At 42.6% G+C, this 23,696-nt stretch overlaps 1 protein-coding gene across 1 annotated transcript in view; it reads left to right on the top strand.

Moving 5' to 3' along the window:
- The window catches only part of MTMR7 (myotubularin related protein 7), a 109,253-nt gene that overhangs the window by 51,460 nt on the left and 34,097 nt on the right, over positions 1–23,696 (top strand). Inside the window, exons 4-6 of the mRNA XM_032844952.1 lie at positions 7,414–7,571; positions 15,858–15,986; positions 22,403–22,537. Of these exons, the coding sequence (XP_032700843.1) occupies positions 7,414–7,571; positions 15,858–15,986; positions 22,403–22,537 (422 nt within the window). The remainder of the gene's footprint in view (positions 1–7,413; positions 7,572–15,857; positions 15,987–22,402; positions 22,538–23,696) is intronic.

Raw genomic sequence — 23,696 nt, 5'->3', positions numbered from 1 at the left:
AAGAATTATGGTGTTTTAGCAATAATACGTTATGCCAGTCCTCCAATGAGGCCAAGAATTCTGAATGATTCATTGCCTTTAAGGGGGCTCTTCCTGAGTTGTTAAAGGTATGAACCTCTTTCATTATTCTTAGTATTCGCTTTACCTTGGGTGGGAAGTTTTATAGCTTTTCCTTTTGGAGTGAAATCATTTTAGAATTATGCCCTTCCCGGGGCGCCTGGGTGGCTCAGTGGGTTAAAGCCTCTGCCTTCGGCTCAGGTCATGATCTCAGGGTCCTGGGACCGAGCCCTGCTTTGGGCTCTCTGCTCGGCGGGGAGCCTGCTTCTCCCTCTCTCTCTGCCTGCCTCTCTGCCTACTTGTGATCTCTGTCTGTCAAATAAATAAAAATAAAATCTTAAAAAAAAAAATTATGCCCTTCCCATACTATGATAATTAAGCCACCTTGCTTGAAACCTAAGATAAAACTGACAAAGTGTTGTGTGTGGAAAATATTAATATCAAATGGTTCTAGGGCACTTTCCCCTCTTGGGGCTTTTAAGGTTTGGTTTTTTATTGCTTTGTGATGGTGATAGAGGTTTCCCGAGGTTGGTATGACTAGACTTGGTTAGCATCGGTTGTATTCACGGTGTGGATATGTTTGTCGTCCTACACAAAACCTTCTTAAGTGTCATGGGAAGAATGTTTGGTTGATTTGAAAAATAGATGCTGTCAGTTACTCCCCTGTTCTAGCCCTCGGCGTGGGGCTTCCGACGTACGGCTTCCTGTTACTTCTAGAGAAGCGTTTATTGTCTATGTGGCTTGTATCTGTTGTGGTGTCCTTTTGCTTAAAAGAAACAGACGCCTGAGTTTCTGGGGAGAATTCGGTAAAAATAAATCTTTTATAGAAGAGTAATCTCTGTGGTAGTATTACAGCAAAATCGCTGACAAGGGAGATGGAATATAGCTTTATATTTCCTGGGCTAAATGCTTTTTGATTCAGGACAAGAAGTTTGACGGTAACCTCTGCCAGGGGTGTGGCTGGGTCCTCCATTTCTTATGATGTGGCTGTATCATCGTCAGATAGCAAAGAACTCAAGTTGTTTCTTGAAAATGATGCCAGGGAGCTGTCTAAATCGGATCCTTTCGACTTGACTTTGCTCACCCCCAAAGCAGCTGGTGGAGGCTTTTTCATCTCCGTGTGTTGCACAGAATCGCGCAGTTAGCCAGAAAAGCAGTTGAACTTTTTAGAGGGTGCACTATAATTGGAACAGAAGTTCTGGGAAGATGTATGTGAGGCTGCGTGCAGTGGGGAATGCGAGGAGAGCTGTGTGCCAGCAGTTTCTGTGTCACTGATTAATGGCTGGACGGGATAATAAATGTGCTCTGACCAGATTAATAGGATTTAGGACTAGCCCAGAGCACTGGGAAAGAGCTGAGTGGCCGGAAGGGCAGATCCCGGTGACTATGAGGGCTGTGGCCAGTGCGGGCATTGAGCGCCGGGACTCTCATGGCGAAGGCCCCTGGGGAGGAAAATCTCTGTGTTCTCACTTTGTAAAACACACACTTTTTCTTAAAGGTGACATTGGCGAGGTAGGTATTAGACATAGCCAGAGATCACAGTGGTTAATTGAATTAAACCTATTACTTCAGAAGGTTTTTAGAAAGGCACCAGCATCTTGGGCGCCTCTGTGGCCCAGTCGTTAAGCAGTTGCCTTCCGTTCAGGTCATGATCCCAGGGTCCTGGGATCGAGCCCTGCATAGGGCTCCCTGCTCAGTGGGGCGCCTACTTCTCCCTCTCCCGCTCTCCTCTCTCCCTCTCCCACTCCCCTTGCTCGTGTTCCCTCTCTTGCTGTGTCTCTCTCTGTCAAATAAATAAATAAAATCTTAAAAAAAAAAAAAAAACCTCAAGCATCTTGAAACACTGGAATTGGAAATGCCAGTTTACATAAAACACAGTACTTTAATGAGTGTGGGAAGGTGAAATGGAACCCAGACAGTTTCATAGTTTAATGTTAGAGGCAATGCTCAAATTAGGACCCATTATTGCCTACAACCTTGGAAGCAGGCTTTTGAATCTGGAAGGAGGTAGAGAAAGGTGGAGGGGGTTCCAGCTGGGAATAGGGGTGGCTTATCAGAGCCATCTGTAGATCTTTTACAAAATGCACCATCCCCTCCTAGGTCTATCAGAGTAAGGGGCGTGTGTGTGGGGGGTAAACTTTGAATTCTAGTATCACGATATCGCTCTCTAGTTGTTCTGGGTAGTTACCAACACAAACCACCTATTTTCAGCTACCCTATGGACATGCCTAAATTGCAAGGTCCTATAGAGGACTCTCTCTCTCTCTCTTTCTCCATATAAAGAAGATTTTTAGAACTCTTGAGATTCTCTCTTCACTGAATTAGGATTTTTGGGATAAGGTACATCAAACTACTAAAACATTTAGTGAGATTTTATTGGTTGGTCTTTTGTGTGAATTCAAATTGTTAAGAATGAAGAATTAAAGTCACCAAATTCAGTAAGCTCTTTAATTCTTAACAAAGAATAATTTAGGTTAAAGTAAAGCTTTGGCCCCAATGAGAAACAGATCCAGTGTACTTATTTTTTTTTTTAAAGATTTTATTTATTTATTTGTCAGAGACAGAGGGAGAGAGAGTGAGCAAGCACAGGCAGACAGAGAGGCAGGCAGAGGCAGAGGGAGAAGCAGGCTCCCCGCCAAGCAAGGAGCCTGATGTGGGACTCGATCCCAGGATGCTGGGATCATGACCTGAGCCAAAGGCAGCCGCTTAACCAACTGAGCCACCCAGGTGTCCCTCCAGTGTACTTATTACGATATACATTTTTCTGATGAAAAGACCCCTATTTCTCAGAGAGCTTCCATTTTTCCCATGTGCATTCTCTTCCCTCTGGTTTGCTTTCTGCTATTTATTTTTCTATCAATTATCTTTCCCTCTGTGGTGTTCGTGGGCCCTTTAACATTTAAACTGTCTTTATTTATTTTCCCATTTTTTTCTAAATGATAGTTCCCCCCCCTGCCCCCAGTTCTTCTTAGTCCCCAGTTCTTTTGCACAAATATTATGATTTTTAAAAATCTTATGATTGACATCACCTCATTTGGTCAATTTCACTTTTTTTTTTTGGAGGGGGTGCTTATTTTCACTTTTGACATCCTTGTCTAAGTCTTGGCTGCTTATGCAATGTCTGCAGTGGAAATTTGTTTTTTACTGATGACACTAATCTGAGTCCAGAAGTCCTTTTCCACTGACAGTTAGCCTTCACAACCCTGGTGTTTCATTCAAACACTTACTTGTTGAAAATAGATAGCAGACATCTCCTTATTTTTATTCTAAATCTGCAAAGTCCAGTAATAGGCGTGTTGTCTTCTCACCCCTGTTTCACTGGTTTTTAGCTCCATTTATTTTAGATTGTCTGACTTGAGGAGAGGTTGGGAGCAGCTGAGTTTTCAGTTGTTACTTTTGGTTCTAATAAACTCCACATATGTGTGTCCCCCTGCTGACTGCCAGAACTTTTCCCTTCCCAGACCCACCTCCACATTCTGCAAAGGCTCATTTGTGTTTGTTCTTTCCTTTCAATTTCAATGTCAAATTTTTTTTTTTTTTTTTTTTTTTTTACAAAAGGAAAGCAATCAGTAATGTAATTGTAGTATTCAGGTTTTACATGGGTCATTGCAAGTTTCCTTTTTATTTTTAAAGTATTTTTAAAATTATAATATTAAGTTACTTTTTGTTTCTCCCAATTAGTCCTCCCCATGATTCTCCCATGGTAATCCCCCCCGCCCAATTTTTTCCCCAAAATATTCTGTTTTCATAACCATTTAGCCTGATACCTGGGAAACAAACCAGGTTGTTTTTCTTTTTTTCTCTAATTGCTTTGTCTTACCCACAGCTGCCTTATCTGGTAGAGTGAACACCCTTTCCTTTTTAACAGGAGAGAAGGAGCACGGGTGCAGGGCAGAGACCAGGCCATTTGGAGGCTGGGTGATTCCTAGTTGAAAATTGCCACTTGATGGTAAAATCTTCCCCAGGGAGTAAGAAGTGGGATTGCCCAAGAACAAAGGCATTGATGAGAGCAATAGGCAGGGAACCCATCACAGGGCCAAGGGCTTCCCTGTGTTAATGAGTCCAGATGAATGGAAGTGCTCAAGGAATGCCAAGTCAGTCAACACACACATCTCTCAGGCGGTCTCCTGAGGCCTGAAACACGGATTTGACTATCCTAGAAATGTCCCCCAAATGCTACCCTTTCTTAATTTCAAGCAGTATTTTAGAAAGTGTTCTACTTCTTTCTGGATAGAAAAACCTTCAAGTCTGCCTTTGCTTAGCAACTGTAAGGTTTAAGTAAGGTAAATAAGTAAATAATAGAATGATTTCTGCATAACTTTATCTAAATATTTTTTTAGATCGGAGGTATGCATTCAGCTAACTCCCACTGTGCAAAGGCATGTGGGGTATTTGCTTCTTATGGGAACAGCTTTGGGGGAGACGCCTTCTGTGCACCTCCTGTTGAACCCCACCCTCACTAACAGCAAAAGACATTTGATGTTGGGTGCGATGGCCCAGACTCCGTGGGGTGAGAAGCCAGTGGAGTATTTCACATGTCTGTCTTAAGGGATGAAGGCGAGGAACCTGGGATCTGACCTTTCTGAAGCAGGCGTGTTCTCTCAGTTCAGATTCTGTAATGACTAGAGATTTCTCTAGCCCTACTTCTGGTGTTGTCTTTAACTCACCCTCTTGCTGATTACTAAGAATTCTGCTACGTATTTTGCAGGAGATGCAGGTGAGGGGAACAGAACATTGTGGACGGGAAATACTCGGTAAAATTTACATCTGTGTTAATGGTACTTTTTAATTTCTCAGAGTAGACAATTGTCTACTGAAGGCTTGCCCTAGGCTAGCTTTTGGGTAGGAAGTTTGCCTACAGTAATAAGACTAAAGAGACTGAATTTTGGCTGACAAAAGTGTGGGTTTCTTTCCCCTTGTGTAGAATTTTACTAAATTGGACCAGGGCCACGGTCGATCACTCTTTTGCTTAAAAATAACGCAAAGAAAACATTTCACAGTTTTAGTGGCAACCAATCCTAATGCCTCCCAGTTCGAGAATGATCTTCTTAATGTATGCTAGAAACATTTAATTTCTGTTTCATGTGTTTGCCTCTTCCCAATGACAGCAGGCATGAGCCCATACACAGAAAACTACGTGTAGCCCTAGAATGGTTTTCTCCTTCTACCTTTAAACGTAGTTGTCATTCTTCGACAAAGGGAACTTCACATCCATTATTAACCCCGTATTCATGAGCTCTTCTTTCACTGAGGGAACTGAGGCTTTCTCAAGAGATTCTTTTGGCCTCTTGAACAAATTGCATTTGCGGTTAACGTTGTGATATCAGAGGCCTGAGTCATGAAATGGTCCTGAGAAATGGAAAAGATGTGTCAGTGTCCAGCTGATGGTTCCCAGAACAGGACCTCAGTTTCATAGGCTGCCTGCTCCAGTAGCTAAGATTACAAAAGACAGTTCCTACTGACAACATCTACTCCACGTTTGCATGTACAGACACCTGGGGGTATGTGCTTTCTTATTGGTTGAAATCATCCATGTTCTAAAGCTTGACGTTTAGAAATCTATCAGGAGAAACTGAAATAGAACATCGTTTATCTAACCGATGAACTTACTTATGGTTTTTTTCTATAAGAAAAAGTACATGTCTAATGCAAAATCTGGTCATTAAAATATGACCCTTATCTTTCTTCTTCCTTGGCGATGAGTCATTTCCGTGGAAATTACAACAAGCCTGAAACTGACTTCAGATCTCAGGCTGCCAGTGTGTTACTGTGGCCTTTTGCTGCTGGTGAGATCCCTTATTGGGCCTCCAGACACGTATGGAAGAGCCATTAAATGAGCCACATCTGAATGTCATCAACAGATTAAGGAATAAATGGGGGGACCTAAGAAAATTGAGGAGAAAGAAATCTATTGGAGAAAAAGAAGATGATTCAGGCGATGGAACAAGGAAAGAATAGACACAAAAGTGGTCCATCTGGGGTAAAGGGAGAAGGACTTGCCTTCGAGGGGTATTGTGTATGATTAAGGGGATGAGCTCTATAGCCAGATTGCCTAATTTAAATCCAGATCCTCACTTACTAGCTGTGTGGCCCTGGCGATGTTCCTTAAGCTCTCTGCTTCGGATTTCTCATCTGTAAAATGAGGCCCGTCATGGGTTAATACATTTATTAAGAACAGAATCTGGAAAGAAATAAGGGTTTAGTGAGTATCAGCCATGATTTATCTTTACTGGAGGTGCTTGGATCTGCACTATCCAATATGGTGGCCTGCACTATCCAATATGGCTGCACGTGGCTAGTGGGTTCTTGAAGTGTGGGTAGAACGAACGAGGATGTGCTGTCAAGTGTGAAATACATGTGGAATTTCAGAGACATTATGAAATAAGATACATACAACATTAATAAGTTTTATATTATCCACGTGTTGAAATGATAATATTTGGTTGTATTGGGTTTCTAAGAAAATGTACTAGTAAAATTAATTTCATTGTTTATTTTTTCAGTTTTTTAATGTGGCTTCAAGGACATTTTAAGGGACACGTATCTTGCTTATATTTTTGTTGAACGGCCCTGGCCTAATCGTTTCCTTCAACTTAACAAGATCAGAGCAGGAAAATCAAATCCTAGCTCCAAATGAGGAAGGCTGTTGGATCTGGTCTCACAAGCAGAGAGGGGGTTTGTAAAGACATAGACGTCCTGGCAGAATTGAAAGCAGACTTTCATCAGACTTCCTTGAATTTGCCCCTTACACTATCAATTGATTTTTTTATGAATCCCATGAATTTTGTGTAAGCAGTGCGATTACGACAATGATGTGTCTGGTAAGAGTTCAGATGTTTCCAGGGCAAACACTTGAATACATTCCACAGCTTTTGGGTTATTCGTTCTTTTTTTCATATTGTGAGTATCAACATGGGGCAGCAGCCTGGGCCTCCGTCTGCCTCGGAGAGGCCATCCCAAATCCAAGCTTCATATACATAAACAAATTGAGTTCTTGGTGTCTAATGATACATACATTCTTAATTAATTTTTAAGTTTCCGTTCTTACGTAGTCCGGAGAATATGTTTGCCTTCAAAAGCAACTTAAAAAAAAAAAAATGCAGAATGGAGCAGGCCTTGTCTCTGAAAGGAAAGGAGCTCTTGCAAAGTTGAGTTTGCTTCTTCCAAGGTCTCCGTGTCATTACTGGGAGGTTGTGGGTGAACAAGATGCGGCAGTCCTGGCAGCATCCTGAGAGGCGAGAAGCTGGTTTGGCTTCTTGATGTACTGCAGCCGAGACAGAATGCTTTTGGGGAGATTTTGTTCTGGTTTTGGTTTTGACCTGGCTTGATTTGGCTTTATTCTCTTTTATCTTGCAGTGAAATATGAGGAGTTATACTGCTTTTCATTCAACCCCAAGCTGGACAAAGAAGAAAGAGAACAGGGCTGGATGCTGATCGATCTCGGTGAAGAGTACAAGCGAATGGGCCTCCCTAGTAATGATTGGCAGCTCAGCGATGTGAACAGAGACTACAGAGTGAGTGTGGGGGCGTCTAGTGAAATCCGGTTACTTAATCCGAGGGAACACATGATTCCCATAGCTTAGCATGACCTCTGTTTAATCTTCTTTAGTTTTTACAGCTCTTTGTAGATACAGATTTCTGGATTTGCAAGTCTCCTTGGTTATTGTGAGCTGCATTTCCTACCTGTGCCCAGAATCAGAAAGTTCAGCCAAGGGAAACTTAGAGAACCGCCCCCCACACCTCCCCAGATGCATACACACTGTCTTCCAATGGTTGAGGAGATGGAAACCCGGAGAAGCCCAGTGGCAGGCCTCATGGCCAGGCAGTGGGTGGGAGAGCTGGCCAGGGCCAAGTTCTCCCATCAGCTCTTTTTATAGTGCACCAAGTGATTAGTGGGGAAGTCAGAGAGACTGTGATGGCAGTCTGGCACCAGATCCTCTCTGTACTCACTGAACTCTTGATTGGTACACAAGGTCACCAAGAGGCTTCCCTAGAGAAATGTGGAGAAATCTGTCTACGCTTCCAGAAAGGCCTATGGAGAGGAAAGGAAGCAGGAGGGGCAGAATCAATCTCAGATTGTCCCTAATGATGGGCTTACAAATCAATGTTGGTTTCCCTATTAATTTTTTAAATATTTTAGGTAATAAAAGCAAAGCAAGAATGTTGCAGAGAATTTACAAAAGTGAGAAAAAAGAAAAAACACCCACCATCTCAGTGCCCTAATGTTCTTCTATTAGGTTTTAAAATTTTTCTTCAGTTTCTTTTTCTCATCTGCATAGTTTAATAGCTCTTTTCTTATATAAGTAATACAATTAATGATTGGAAATTGGAAAATACAGAGGAAAAGGAACTGTTCCAATATATATAACAAATTTGTAACATTTTACACATGCCTTATGTTCTGCTTTTCTTCACCCATCGTACTGTTTTTTTTCTGTCAATAAATGAATTTTATATCATTTAAAAATATAATATAAAATCACATAGTATGGCTATATGCTATTCTTTCTACCTAATCTCTAATTTTTAGACATGTAGATTATTACTATTTTTTACTATTTTAAATAAACATAGTGAGAACATCCTGGTCACTATACCTTCACCCATGTTAAGATTCTTTTAAAAGACAGATTCCTGGTGGCGCCTGGGTGGCTCAGTGGGTTAAAGCCTCTGCTTTCGGCTCAGGTCATGATCCCAGGGTCCTGGGATCGAGCCCCACATCGGGCTCTCTGCTCAGCAGGGAGCCTGCTTCCTCCTCTCTCTGACTGCTTCTCTGCCTACTTGTAATCTCTGTCTGTCAAATAAATAAATAAAATCTTTAAAAAAAATAAAATAAAAAATAAAAAAATAAAAGATTCCTAAAGGTGAAATTTCTATGTCAAAAAGTTCACACAATTTTTTCTGCGTGTCGTCAAAAAGAACTGCAGAAAAGTTGTACCAATATATATAAATTCTCAGCAGCTGTGTATGGAAAGTTTGATTCTTTGTGCCCTCACTGGGAAAGACGTTTCTTAAAAAATTTTCCTAACAACTTGATAGTGGGACAAGGGATTTCTCATTTTAATTTAACCTATATGCTTTGATTTCTTGATTTGTAGATTCTTATATGCTGATTGACCATTTATGTCTTATCTCCTGTTATTTGACCATTTCTGGTTACATTTTTACAGTTTTTATTATCAGTGTAGATCTGGTGTACACTGTTACATTAGTTTCAGGTACACAGCATAGTGACTGAGCTAGTCTGTACATAGTCTCATGCCCACCACAGTAAGCATAGTCACTACACAATGTTATTACGATATCATCGACTCTTTTCCCTGTGCTGCACTCTTCATCCCTGTGACTTATTTATTTTATAACTGGAAATTTGTACCTGTAAATCCCCTTCACCTCTTTGTCCCATCCTGCTACCTCTCTCCTCTGGCAACCAGTTTGCTCTCTTTTTTGTTTGTTTGTTTCCGTGATTTCACATAAGTGAAATCATATGGTATTCTTTCTCTATATGACATATTTTACTTAGCATAATGCCCTCTAAGTCCATTCACGTCAGAAATGACAAGATCTCATTCTTTTTTTTATGGTTGAGTAATAGTCCTGTGACACACACATACACACACACACACAAACACCCCCCCCCCACATCTTTATTCATTTATCTATCGTTGGACACAAGTTACTTCCATATCTTGGCTACTGTAAATAATGCTGCAATAAATAGGAGGATGCGTGTATCTTGTCAAATTAGTGTTTTTGTGTTTTTTGGGGGGGTAAATAGTCGTAGAATTGCTGGATCATATGGTAGTTCTATTTTGAATTTTTTGAGGAATCTTAATACTGTTGGCCACAGTGGCTGCGCCAATTTACATTCCTACTGATAGTGCCATGGGAGTTCCCTTTTTTCCACATCCTGCCAACACTCGTTATTTCTTGGCTTCTTAATACTAACCATCCTGACTGGTGTGAGGGGCTACCTCGTGGTGGTTTTGATCTGCATTTTCCTGATGATGAGTGATGCTGAACATCTTCTCATGTGTCTGCTGGCTGTTTGTATGTCTTCTTTGGAAAAACAGCTATTCAGGTCCTCTGCCTGTTCTTCCCTGGGATTATTTCGATTTTTTGGTGTTGGGTTGCGTAAATTCTTTATATAATTGGGATATTCTTCCATTCAGTTTGTTTTGTTGATAGTTTCCTTTGTTGTGCAAAAACTTTTTATTTTGATGTAGTCCCAATAGTTTGTTATATACACATAGTAATAATTAACACACACTCTCTCTCTCTATATATATATGAATATATATATACACACACATAGAATGTATATAATATTTATACAAATGTATATATTTGATTGCTCGCTTTAGGAATTAAAGCAATATGGTCCTGGAACAAAAATAGACACATAGATCAATGCTATTAAATCACCGTAATGTTCCCTCCAGATCACCTTCTGCTCCAATGTCACTGACTGCAATCTGGTGTTGTCCTTCTCTATTTATAATGTTTCTACATATGTAAGTAGTAAAAATGTAGTATTACTTAGTGTGTTTTTAAATAATTTCATTTCCTTCCACATCATTCTTCTGATATATTGAATTTATAGATTTTCTGGGGTAGAATGGACACGTTCATGATACTCAATTTTCTCCATAATTACGCTTAAATCTGACTACCGTAATCGTACACTGTGAGTAGACGTTTAGGGCTTCTTTGTCTCAATCATTATGAACTATGTGGCAATGAATTTTGACCCTTGAAATGAAAGGGAGGAAAATCCAAGTTTACCAAAGAAAATTGGATACCTTTTTAAATTTTTTAAAAATATGACACGCCCTTGAGTCAGGAAGAAAATGAACCTAAGCTACATCTTGTAGAATAATATTTTCTTGGAAACACAGGTTGTTCCTATTTTTGATGAGATTTCCTTCTCAAATTAGTTCCACAAGCATGACTCATATTTAGTCACTTAAGTCCTACATGTAGAGACTACAAAACATGAGTTACTCAATATTTCTTTTCCAAAGGAACATACAGCAAACCAAAACTAACAACCAACCAACTGTATTGACACAGAAAAGGTGAAAACCTTGGGGATTTTTTGGTTTTACCAAAACCATTGAAATGGGGAGAAAGATATGTACCCTTATCTATTACCAACTTAGACCTATAATAAAAGTTGATTTTCTCAAAAACTTTCTAATAGCCCTTTGAGAAAGTTACATCGTCATCCATTACTTTTGCTTTTCATTTCATGGTTGAGAAAATGTTTACTTTTTCCTCCCTTCTTTTACAAGAGTTTCCTCCCCCTCCTCCTCCTCTTCTTCTTCATTATCATCATCTTTTTCTTCTTGAAGGTGGAAGGGGGGCGATGAAGAGGGAGAGAAAGAATCTTAAGCAGGCTCTACACCCAGCACGGAGCCCAACATGGGGCTTGATCTCACAACCCTGAGGTCATGACCTGAGCGGAAATCAAAAGTGGGACACTTAACCGACTGAGCAACCCAGGTGCCCCTATTTCTTTCTTCTTAGAAAGAAACGTAGGTTCAGAGCTTGTGCTGCTTTTTTTCTGTTTGTGTGGTCTTGGGAGGCTAATTATCATCATTATCATCTCTATCATCATTACTCTCAGTCCTACTTAATAAGACTTGTCTATGATAGTCCAACTGTCAAAGTGAAGATTCCCTTCTGTACATAACTCCTGAAATTGTCTTTCTTAAATAACTGTCATTCATTACTAGGTTAAAATTTTAACCTGTTTCTCTTAGAATAAAATTTAAAGAATAATCTAAACCAGTAATTTAAAATATTGTCTATTTCAGTTTTTTGCAGTATATTTTATATATTATGTATTATTTTATTTTATTTATATATGAATCATTTTATGTGGAGCATACCCTCCTTCTTCTCCCCTAATATTACATCATAAATTCCTTGAAATAAATTTGAGATCCTAAATGTTTAAGAAGAAAGTTGTCTATGTAGATCTATCTCAGTCTCTGACAACTACCTCTCCAATGTGCTCAGTTGAGTGGTCCTCAAGAAATACAGAGGTCTAATTAAGATGCCTTGGATGGCATCTCAGATGGGTACTACCCTACAGTGGTAAATGCATTGACTGCAAGGTTATAATCAGGTCAGCAGAGATCAGCTTTACTAGGACTGTAAAGTCCCTGAAGCCAGTAACTCTTTTGTTTTACATTACTACCCTAGCACCTTACATAATGCCTGGCACATAGGAAGTATTCAATAGAAACTTGGTGATAGATAAAAATATTGTACTATAATCATCAAACTTGCTAAGAGCCTAGAACTTAATGATTCTGGCCACTGAAAAAAATGGAGAATTTATCACATGATGGGGTGCTGATTCTCACTACAGTGGCAATCATAGTACAATATATAAATGTATCAAATTAACATGTGTACAGTGGTATATGTTAAATATATTTAAAAAAATACTTATTGAATGAGTAGAAGAATGATCAAAAGAGATTTTTTTGGCGAGGCCAAAGCAAGATAGGCAAGCCCTCGAGGCAGACTAATTTATTTAGTGGAGGATAAGGAAAATAATTTCCTCATTAATAAAAAAAATGTACACAGAAATGATTTTAACTTACTCCATTTTCACTGGCTCAGGTAGTCAATGTAAAGAAGGAAAATTTAGAGGAAAAGACTTTTGTACTTTTCTCAACTTCTCCCATTCTCTCTAAATTTTCTTATGTGATTTTCCAAGCCAGGCAAAATTTGGGGAAGTGCCTTGATTGGTTTCAGAATGTGGTAGCATGAATGGCACGGTGCTGTGCCTTATTCATTGTCAGGATTTTGACTACAACTATGTGAGCTTGTTGCAAAAATGACAGTGGCCACTGTTATGCAGGACTTTTTTCTTTTTTTAAGATATTTATTTATTTGCGAGAGCACAAGAGAGAGAGCCTGAGCGGGGGGAGGGGCAGAGGGAGAGGGAGAAGCAGGCTCTCCATGCGCTCAATCCCAGGACCCTGGGATCATAACCTGAGCCAAATGCAGACGCTTCACCGACTAAGCCACCCAGGCACCCTCAGGACTGTTTTTAAATTTCTCCATGCAAGCGCTGTCCGCTTTCATGAAAGCAGGATGAAGTCACTATTTCCAGCTTGGGTAAGAAGTTGTGTCTTGAAGCCTGAGCTCCCTGACACCCTGAGTCTGACTTTTTCCAAAGCTGTTTTAGCTTCTCCTAGAGCTTCCCATGCAAATACTTATCAGAATGCCCATATTTCAGTTTTGAACCTTGAACTCTTTTCACCTAAACCCAGTGCTCAGGGAAAGCAGGAGTCCCTGTGACCAGCATCGTTGTGTCCCTGCAGGGGAGCCCATGACCGCTGTGTGAGCCTGACTACTGTTGAAGGGGTTGCGGTGTTGAGCTCTTGGCCTTGCTCATGCCAACCTAAAAGGTCTACATTTTCCTACGCAGGTGGAGGCGGAGAGCCCTGGTACTCTTAGAGGGTGGGAAAGACTTCCCTGTTCTCCTGGGGAAGAAGGAAGACCCAGAGTGGATGGCAGTCAGGTCCTTAAGTAGGATGGGGCCAGGAGGGTTAAGGGGAGTGGGCTCCGAGTGTTTCCCTTTCTCTCTGCCCCATCCTGGGTATGGTGCCCATAAAGTTTACAGTGTGAGACAAGCTGAGCATTGTTTGGCCCTGGGAGGCTGTAAGAGGAACCAGCAGGAGCTTCCCAGTTCCTAACTCACCTCTGTTATTTAGAAAGGCTGTATGTAAGGCAGGTTGAGAAAGCTCACCTATTACTTTCTTCTTTTATTTCATCATAAATAACATTGCAGTTTGTTGGTGCTGTTTTAGTGAAGACAGTAGGTGATTCCCACCTTACTGAAAACTTCCCACTTTCCTTTTTAAAACTGTTATTTTAAGAAAGTGCTGTAAGCCTGGCGCGATGACTACATGTCTCTTGAACCTCAGAGAAGCAGGTGTGGTCTGTGTCGTAATGTTCTAGCTGACTGACGGAAGAGAAGTTCGGGCACCAGATTTGCATGGGGAAGGAGGTGTGGTGTCTTGTGGTAGTCATTCCCGTCAGGCTCTCTGGGTCCAGCTAGGCGGGGCCATGTGTTCTCGGTACAAGGTTTTCCTCCAGAGTATCCATGTTCCTAGACTGGGATTTCCATCAGTGTCAGTGTCAGAGCTGGACATTTTTGAAGTCTTTGCTAATCTTTCCTAAATTGTCTTTGGCTTGTTGCTGAAATTACACATTGAGCCTGAGAACATCACTTTTGTGGCCCTTTTATCTCCTACTTGATGTCGTTCACCAGTCTGGTAACCAAGACAGTGGATGGAGGCAAGGGAGCGGGAGGGCATCCTCACAGGACAGTTGTCAGAAGCTGTGGTACAGAGGCTGGGCTCTTCCTTGGAGTGGGTTTTCGTTTCCTCCAGTTCCATCTTTCCAGAGGGGTAGGTGAGAGCAGAGGTGGACAGAGTTCATGCAGCTGACAGATTGCCCTGTCATTGCTGCTCCTGGAGGACTCCTCTTGAAATGGCCAAGAAGAAGCTTGACTTCTGGGAAAGAGAGGGCTACTTGGGGGAAACCCAGGAATAGCTTTCTGAGCGATCTTCACATCACAAAGAGATTGATTAGCTGATGTCAGAACGAAATGCAGGCCTAGCAATGAGTCAGTGATTACTGTTGCCCCCAACTCACATTTCTGTCAGATGCACTGGTTTATAAAGTGCTTTGTCATGGGTGTTATCTGATTTGACCCTTCCCTCAACCCCGAGGGATATTATTTCTGTGTTTTATCAGTTTTAGAGGTCAGCATAGTGTGACTCTCTGAAGGTCATGAATTTGGCAAAGCAGAGCCATGTTCTAAACTGCTGATGCCTGATTAAATCACAAGACCATTCCAAGGCTCTGGAGTTTCCACTGTGGGAATCACTGCTGGCGATGCACAGAAAGAGTAAAATAATTTCTTACCATTTGTGAAATCATGTGGAGGAAGCAAAAATAAAGCTGTTATATTATGCGGTACCAAGACAGATCAAGAAACTTACCTGAGTTGGAAGCCCAGGGGGGAAGCTTCTTGAAGGAGGCAGAGTGGGTTGTCCCTTGAAGAATGGGAGGGATTTGGGACGATTCAGGAAGAAGGGGGTTGGGAGTACCCAGTGAGGGCATGGGCTTTGTCTTGGGCACATGGCTGGTGCTTACACCTTACCTGTGGGCTGTCTTTCACTCAAAACAGGCTGGTCAATTTTTTTTCAGCTACCAAGATGCCGAATTACGATTTCTCCCTTTCTGACGAAAGAAATGCTCCCCTGTCACTGTCTTGCCCCTCGCAGTGCCCTCAGAAGGGACCCGTGCACCAGGACAGGTTGCTAAAGAGTGTTTGCTTCCCTTTGATGTCATAGGATCCACAGGTCTTCCTTTCTCTGAGGTGGCCGTTGGTTTCTTCAAAATAGCCTCCTCTGTAACTTGGTTAAGAAAACTTAAATGGGGGCGCCCAGGCGGCTCAGCTCAACCGGTTGAGTGTCTGCCTTCAGCTCTGATCATGATCTCAGGGTCCTGGGATCAGGCCCCACATGGCGCTCCTTGCTTGGTGGGGAGTCTGCTTCTACCTCTGACCCTCCCCACTGTTGCTTTTGCTCTCTCTCTCTCACTCACTCACTCTCAAATAAATAAACAAAAACCTAAAAAAAAAAAGAAAGAAAGAAAGAAAGAAAAGGTAAATGTGCAACTTCTAAGTATGATAAATGGAATTTCTTGTGACAGTTCACAAAGCATTACGAGATGGCCTCAAAATCCCCATGTGTTTCCCGTGACAGGTTTGTGATTCTTACCCTACTGAACTGTATGTTCCCAAATCGGCCACGGCACACATCATTGTGGGGAGTTCCAAATTCCGGAGCAGACGGCGATTTCCTGCCCTTTCTTACTACTATAAAGATAACCACGTAAGTCTCAAGGCATGCTTTTGTTTTATGCTTTGCTTTTCTTGTTTTATCATAAACAGGCATTTTCTAGCAGCCTTCTGCTCTGTGTGTGTGTGTGTTTGAATTCTTAAAGGTATGTGGATATTGTTGAGTGTGGTATTACACAACACAACTCTCCTTAAACTCTTACCTCAGGTAGAAGTTGACCTTTCATGTTATTTGATAATAAAGTAATGGGATACTGTCAGAAAATACCTAAAGCTAATCATCCAAGCGAATGTCTGTCCTTTTTTAAGTATCCGTCGTTTTCACCTTGGGAAGCTCTGTGCTCATTTAAACAGTGCTAGGTATCCTTTGAAATGTCTGTTTTAGAAAAGTTTCCAGAATCCATGGCACCTTCTTCTTTTTTTTTAAAATGGCACACTCTTTTGAACATCCTCAGTATAAGAAATCTTTGTTTATGGAGAGTAGGTTTTATTTTTCGAATATATTCCTTATAAGGGGCACCTGGGTGGTTAAGTCGGTGAAGCATCTGATTCTTGATCTCAACTCGGGTCTTGATCTCAGAGTCATGAGTTCAAGCCCCGTGTTGGGCTCCACAATGGGTATGGAGCCTACTCAGAATTATTTATAAAAACCAGGACTGGATTTGTCTGCAACTAACACAGCTTCTAAGTAACAGTGTCTTCTTAAACAGGATAGAATTTTATTTTCTCGCATCTCACATAAAAACTCCAAATGTGGGCCATCCAGGCCTGGAGTCTTGGTTGGCCATTACTCAGTCCTCAGTGACCCGAGCTCCTGCACCTTTCTGCTCTGCCTTCTCTTGTCTTTGGTCCTCATCGAGGGGTATAGCAGATGACTTTGGTACCAGCCAACACTTCCAGAGAGCAGCAGGGGAAGGGGGGCTCACAGGTCCTCATGGCTTTCTGAGGAAGCCTCCAAAAACTGCTACAAGACACTTCTGCTCACATCCCGTTTCGTCAGAACTGCACAGGGCAGGTGAGAAAATACACTTTTCTCGGGTAACTGTGTAAACAACTAAAAATTGTGGTTCCACGTCTGGGAAGGACAAGAAAATGCATTTGGGAAGCCAAGAATGGTCTTTGCCAGCCACTTCAGAAGTCATTTAACTTTAGCTGGTGAAAAGTTGGGTTTTCAAGCTAGATGATAGAGTTTTGGATTCAAAGGCAAATTGACAGCCATAAACAATTGCAACAGATGGGTTCGAGTGTGAATGCACACACACATTCCTGTGGGCGAGAGCATAGGCTCGAGTCTGTGTCTGATTCTAGGAGGAGGTTTCCAGAAATACCTTGAACAATGCCATCTGCACCGAGTAGGCTTACAGCCTTCTGTGCTGTGTGCTTTGGCGGCAAATATTCATTGAGCAGTGTAAGTTCCATTAATTGAAAGCATATAAATTGTCTTACTTTTAGTTCCATTCACTGGGGTCTAAAAATGGCAACTATGTTATTAATGTTCTGTAGTCCTTGACTCCAACTATATTTCAGCCTTCACAGAGCCAGAGCAGTGGTGAAAGAATGATGTGAATTTCCTTTAAAAAAAAAAAAAAAAGTGGAGTGAATAGGGAATTTCATGACATTGTATTTGAAATTAGGATGCCTGTAGCACTGACACTTTCATTCTTTGATAAAGAAGTAAGAGAGGGAGGATCTTTTGTTCTTTCATTGTTGTTTAAGAGGTGAAGGTGGGCTGGGTATTATGAGTGTAGGGTCTGTCCTACTTCTCCTTCTGTTCTGATGTTCTTGAGAAAAGAGACTCTTATCTTGGTCAGTGTGAGTATTGCCAAGGCCAAGTGTGGGATGTCTCGGAACAGGAAGGAAGTGTTGGCATGAAGACCCCAGAAGCTCTTCTCCTACAGGCTTCAGCTTCTCCTTGTTCCATTCCTGCTCTTGGGTGTCACTCTTGACTTGATCTCCAGGCTTGAAAGTGAATCATGCAGCCCTCAGGGATGGTGGGAAATAATTGATTTCCTGTAGTTAGAACTTTCAGGAGGACAATGCCTCATGCTTAGCTCTTCTTACAAAGTACAAAATAGAGATGTGTTTCTGAGCGTTCCTCGGTGAACCAGTCACCCCAGGGAAATAGTCCATGTGCCATGTGCCCGCACATGCTGACCTTCTCCCTGCTACCTCCAGGAACTAAACTCTGTCCTGCACACAACAGAATGATTTGTTTTGTGTTTTATAACAACATTTAGGTCTCAGTATCAAGGTTCATGATGTAAATGCTTCTGATGTAGCTAGGGATTTTTATCAAGGGAAAGAGAGACGAAGGTGGACATCTGGGGTTAAATGGTTGATGTGTGACATAACAAAGCAGCCGTTCATGCTGTCATTGCTCCGGAAAACTCATATACAAACCAGGCAGTTTTCCATAAAAAAGTAAACAGATAGAAAAAAAAGAAAGTAAACGGGTGGATTATGTAAATTTGCTGACCTTTCTTTCTTCCCTTTTGTGATTTTAGACATTTTAGACTTAAGAATATGTATCACTCACCCAATAAAACTTAATGCATGTGAATAAGAAAATCATATCTTTTAGTTCCTCACATATCCTTCTGTTACTTAAGGGCCCCTTTTGCGGGTGAGGTGGCTTGTCTCGTGTAGTACTGGGATCCGTGTTAGATTACGACCTAAAATGCATGTCGTTGCATGAGTGAGAAGTTCTGGGGAGAATCCTTTGATACAAATGTCCTGCTGAGGGAACACCATTCCTTTCGGATCAACTTTTATGATACGTGGTGTTGTAATCCCTTCCTAGTCACTCGTTAGTGAGATGAGGATTCCTGCCCTAGGGTTCCAGGGAAGGCTGCACACATGACACCTGACACGGGGCAGAAGCAGTTATCAGTGGTCTGAGTTGTGTGGACTCACTTCCCAGGGAAGGAGTGCACGGCGTACCATACAGGGCACCCCCGGGGTGGCACTCAGGCATAGAGTGAACCAGCAGGGACTGGGGGACTTTCTAGTGATGTCAGGTTCCTAGGGGAGGATGTGATTGGCTTGTTGAATTCCATGGGCTGGCAGGGCACTGAAAGCCTCTATTCAGAAATGAGTAGGAGTTGCCTCAGGTCTGCAGGAAAGGTTAGCCAAGGGGCTTTCTCCATAGGAGCAGGGGATGGAGGGGCACTTGCTGTTGGTTAGTTGAGACCCTCCCAATTTTACCAATGTTGGAGGCAGCCCAGAATAAAAATTATAGGCCTTGAAGTGCACAGGGTTATATAGAGCCATCTAGACTCCCTTTGGATAGCAAACTATCAACAGCTTTATAGGTAACAATTAGAGATGAATAAATCGTAAATGTCACTTACATTTGGAAGCCTGCGTGTTTTTATTATTTATCAGCCCTTATGACTGCTGTATACTTTCTTCTTTTGTTCTAATGTTTCAGTTGTTTTTAAGAAAGCAGTTTTGCTTTAAATGGTTAATAGCACAATCTCCCAAATTCACAGTACAAATCTTTGGGAAACCAAACTCTGTAAGATTTCCAAAGAGGGATTTCCCTTAAGAAAAATACAGACCTTTTCTCTTCCTTTTATAACTAATGTTTATTGAAATTCACTATGTGTTAGGTATAGTTCTAGGAAAATTATAAACCTTATCACAGTCTGTAGTTTTGAGATTATTATCCTCATATTGTAGATGAGAAAACCGAAGTTCAAAGACAGTAGGTCAGTTACCCAAGATCATATACCAGGGGAGAGCGAACTGTGGATTGAAAGCCAGACCTTCTTGGATGCCACATCTTAATTCTCTCTGACTTATTTCTGCTTCCTGACTTATTTCTGTATGTGAGTGCTGGATTATTTCGGTTAAGAATCCAGGATCAGAAAATGTTATGCCTGGATGAAATTTCTGGCTTCCCTAATTATTAGCTGTGTGACATTGAGGAAGTTACTTCCCTTCTCTGTGCCTTGGTTGCCTCATTTATAAAATGGAGCAAATGATAGATCTTCCCGGGTACGGTAATTGAGAAGATTACATAAAAATAACACAAAGTTTTTATAATAGTGCTTATCACATAGTAAGCATTCAAAAAATGTTGGATATTTTAATTACGAGTAGTGTTGTAAATGAGGGGCTCTCATGACCGTTTACCATTGAAGACTTTCCCTCTGCTCTCAGGTGACAGAAATCAGTGAGAAAGGCTGCCAGGTTAGGGTGACATCCTCTCCACAGCGGGACTGGCTGGGGTACATTGAAGGTGAGCAGACACACCTCGAGGCTACTCACAGCTCCACACAAAATTGGTAACAATATGTTAGCCCCAAGGCAATGAAGAATTCCTGGTGAAGTATATCTAGAGGTTATGAAGAAAGTATAGCTACAAAAATATTAAAAGTAGTTGGTTTAATCTATTTGGTTTAGTTTATTGTTCTGACTGAACCCCTCACTTAGGACTAGCTGCTCTCGTCCTGCAGGTAATTACTGATGGCTGATGTCACTCTCTGGCTTCATTTCCTCATTGGAATCCCACCGGTCCAGGGACTTCAGGTGCCGTGTGTACATTCTCAGACAAATTCTCACCCTGGAAATGCATTTCCTTCCCGTCTAAGTCTTCTGATAGTCTCAGAAATTACCCAGTGGTAACTGCGTTAACTCGTATCTCTTCAACCCTCTGAAGTTTAAGGTAGAACCAGCTTAGAGCTGTTGTCTCAGCCGCCAGAATTCCCTCAGGGCAGGGGGCCAGGGCCTGAAGAAACAGAACCTGCAGGTGAAGCACTGGGAAGCCCTCTGGGGCTGTTTACTTTCTACCCATTGAAGCTGCTTGCCTCTCTTTCCAGCCTGCCTTTGGTCCCTGCCTCCGGAACCTCCCTCTTGCGGTTGCCCTCATCTGGGTTTAGGCCCCCCAGGCCCTTTCTCCTCCTGGCTGCAGTGGCACTTCTGCCAATAGTTTAAGAATTCCACAGCTCTGGAGCAACTCTGCTGCCTCTTTGCTTTGCCTGCCCCTCTCCCATGGGTGTCCCTCCTGGACTCTGAAAACCTGGCTGCAGGGCCCAGAGTTTTGTTTTGTTGTTGTTGTTGTTTTTAAATATTTATTTATTTTGGGGGGGCAGGGGGAGAGAGAGTATGAGTGAGTGGGGAGGGGCAGAGGAAGAGAATCCCATGCAGACCCCTTGGTGAGTGTGGAGCCTGACGGGGCTCGATCCCACAACCCTGAGACCATGACCGGAGCTGAAGCCAAGAGTCGGACCCTTAACCGACTGAGGCACCCAGGCGTGCCAGCGCTCTTGGCCGACCTCAGTGATTGCCCTCGCTGTCACAGAACCGTGCTGGAACTCTTTGGCGGTGGCCCACTTATGCATCCAGCTGCCCGGCAGTTCTGGGACTTGCCAGCGGTCCCTCAGCTGAAGGGTGGTAGTTAGCGAGAGACATTCCCACCTTCTCCAGGGAGAAGCACCAACGCTTCCTTTCTTCGGAGGAAACCCAAACCCGAGCTAAGTTGTCCTGGGCTGAACTTTAGGGACAGTTAAGCTGTGCTTGGACTCAGAGCTGGGTTGTCCCTTCCAGGAGCGAGGCCAGCAGGCTCTGCCACCCCCATGTTGAGCGAGTTTGCCCTGCGTCGCCTGCCTGCCTGCAGCCGGAGGCCTCTCTTCCTCACGGAGCCCTGCTCCCTCCACCCTCTCATCCAGTGGACTCGCAGCCTCAGTGCAGATTCTTGGCAAGACTCATTCCTTTAAGTGTTAACATTGAAGTCCCTAAAAAGTACTTTCCCACAAAAGTATAAGTTCTAGAGCTGCAAGAAGGGATCCATACTCCGCTCCTAGTACGGCAGGGAAAGGTTCGTGCTGTTGTAGATGTTGTCTGTCTGCATAGCAGACCAGGGAGATTGCAGGATAGAACACAGACTGATGGCAGAGGAGCCCCTATTCCTGGGCAGCCTGGGGCTGTGCCTGCTGCTGTCCCGGGCGCAGAGGGAGCCCATCACAGCGGGAACTTGCCTGGTTGGGGTTAGAACTGGTTTTTGGTATTTGTGATGCTTCCATCTGACCTGGTAAAAACTGATGGAAAGCATTACACAGTAACTTCTTCTTTTTTTTTTTTTTTTTAACTAGTCTTGCTATTAGCAGTATCCTGTAAATTGTAGGAGAACAGTTATTTGCTTTATATTTCTCCTTCAACAGAAAACGAAATAATACTAGCGAAAGGGAAAGTAGGCTACTTAAATGGCTTTATACTCCATGACTTAAATCCTATCTAAACTTCCAAATTCACTCCTAATTTCTTCCTCAGAGAAACAGCACTGCTTACCCTGGTAGTGGTTTCTCTGGCCTGAATTAGAAAGACACCAAGCTCGATTTTTGGAAGGCATGTCTACAAGCCGGTGGGGGGTGTCAGGGACCCAGGGGGTCGTTGTTGGGGACAGGGTCTCCAGGTGTCGGTGGGCACTGACGCTGCCGTGTCCCGCAGGCCTCCATCTGCCGGAGCAGCCAGCCCCTGTCTGGCTTCAGTGCCCGGTGCCTCGAGGACGAGCAGATGCTCCAGGCCATCAGGAAAGCCAATCCGGGGAGCGACTTCATTTACGTCGTGGACACGCGGCCCAAAGTAAGTGTTGCTGTCCCTTGCATGTCTTTGCAGCCCTGCAGCAGGGACCCGGAATGGACTGTCGTCCCCGCTCTGGGTGCCTCGTCAGCCAAGGGGCTGCTTCTCTTTGTATAGTCAGGATGGGGCCACCCTGTTCCGTGAGTGTTTCTCCGCCGGTGCGTGTGTTTGCACCTGTGAGTTTCCAGGGGGTGTCCTAGGCTCCTCATCACATCAGGTCCTTTGGAGAGTTTCCCTGCTCCTAGCATCATGCTGGGTACACAGTCCACACAGCGGAAGAGTGTGGTTTGATCTTCAGCTTGCTCTCCTAAACACACCAAATTATTTCTTGGTCTGTTTCTAAAACGACCTTTTCTGCTCTGGCAGTAAGAAATTACTGTGGCGCTCTCACACTTCGGTGTTTGTGAGGCGTTCAGCTACACCATTTCAGATTCAACTTGCAGAGATCTGGATCTGTGACTCGGGAAGATTTACGATACACAGTGTCAAGTAAAAACATAATCACAAAATAATATGCATACTGTTGTGTTGATGTCAAATAAAACTCCTGGCATCTAAAAGTTTCTGTTAAAAAAAAAAAAAAAAGCTGGAAGGATAAATGCCAACCTGTTAAAATTCCGTGGAGAAGGGAGGATTTAGAGAGGTGGAGAACTTTCTACACGTCTCGTTTGAAAACAGTATTTTTACTGTGCGTGTATTCATATACTGATTTTATAATTTAAAAGAGGAGTCCACAGGAAATAATAAGTCTAGTTGTCAAGGGGTAAGCCAAGTCTATCGTGCAGGGTATCTCCCATCCTGACTTCTATTTTTTTTAATGACCGTTAGTGTTAGGTCTAATTTAATTTCCCATTCCACTGTTTAGACCCACTTGTTTGTAGATCAGTTAACAAAACGAAGCCTTGGAGGGATGGGCCAGTGAATACATAGAAACCCAATCACCTACAGTGCAGGGCATCTGTAAGACAAAATGAGATAACAAAGCGTAATGGCCTTATTCAACATCTCTGGCATGATAATTTCTTGCGAATAATGAAAACGGGCCTGGACCTCTGCCTGAAGAAAGGGAGAAGTACATGTAGCAATCTTTCCACATGGGCATGGAATAGGGCTCAAGATCTAGTGAGCAACAAGAGTGAGAATCAGAAAATACGTATAATGT

This window comes from Lontra canadensis, unplaced genomic scaffold, assembly GCF_010015895.1.
Source record: "Lontra canadensis isolate GAN:19392208 unplaced genomic scaffold, GSC_riverotter_1.0 scaffold159, whole genome shotgun sequence".
Classification (NCBI taxonomy): domain Eukaryota; kingdom Metazoa; phylum Chordata; class Mammalia; order Carnivora; family Mustelidae; genus Lontra; species Lontra canadensis.
This window is presented reverse-complemented; position numbering and strand designations above follow the sequence as displayed.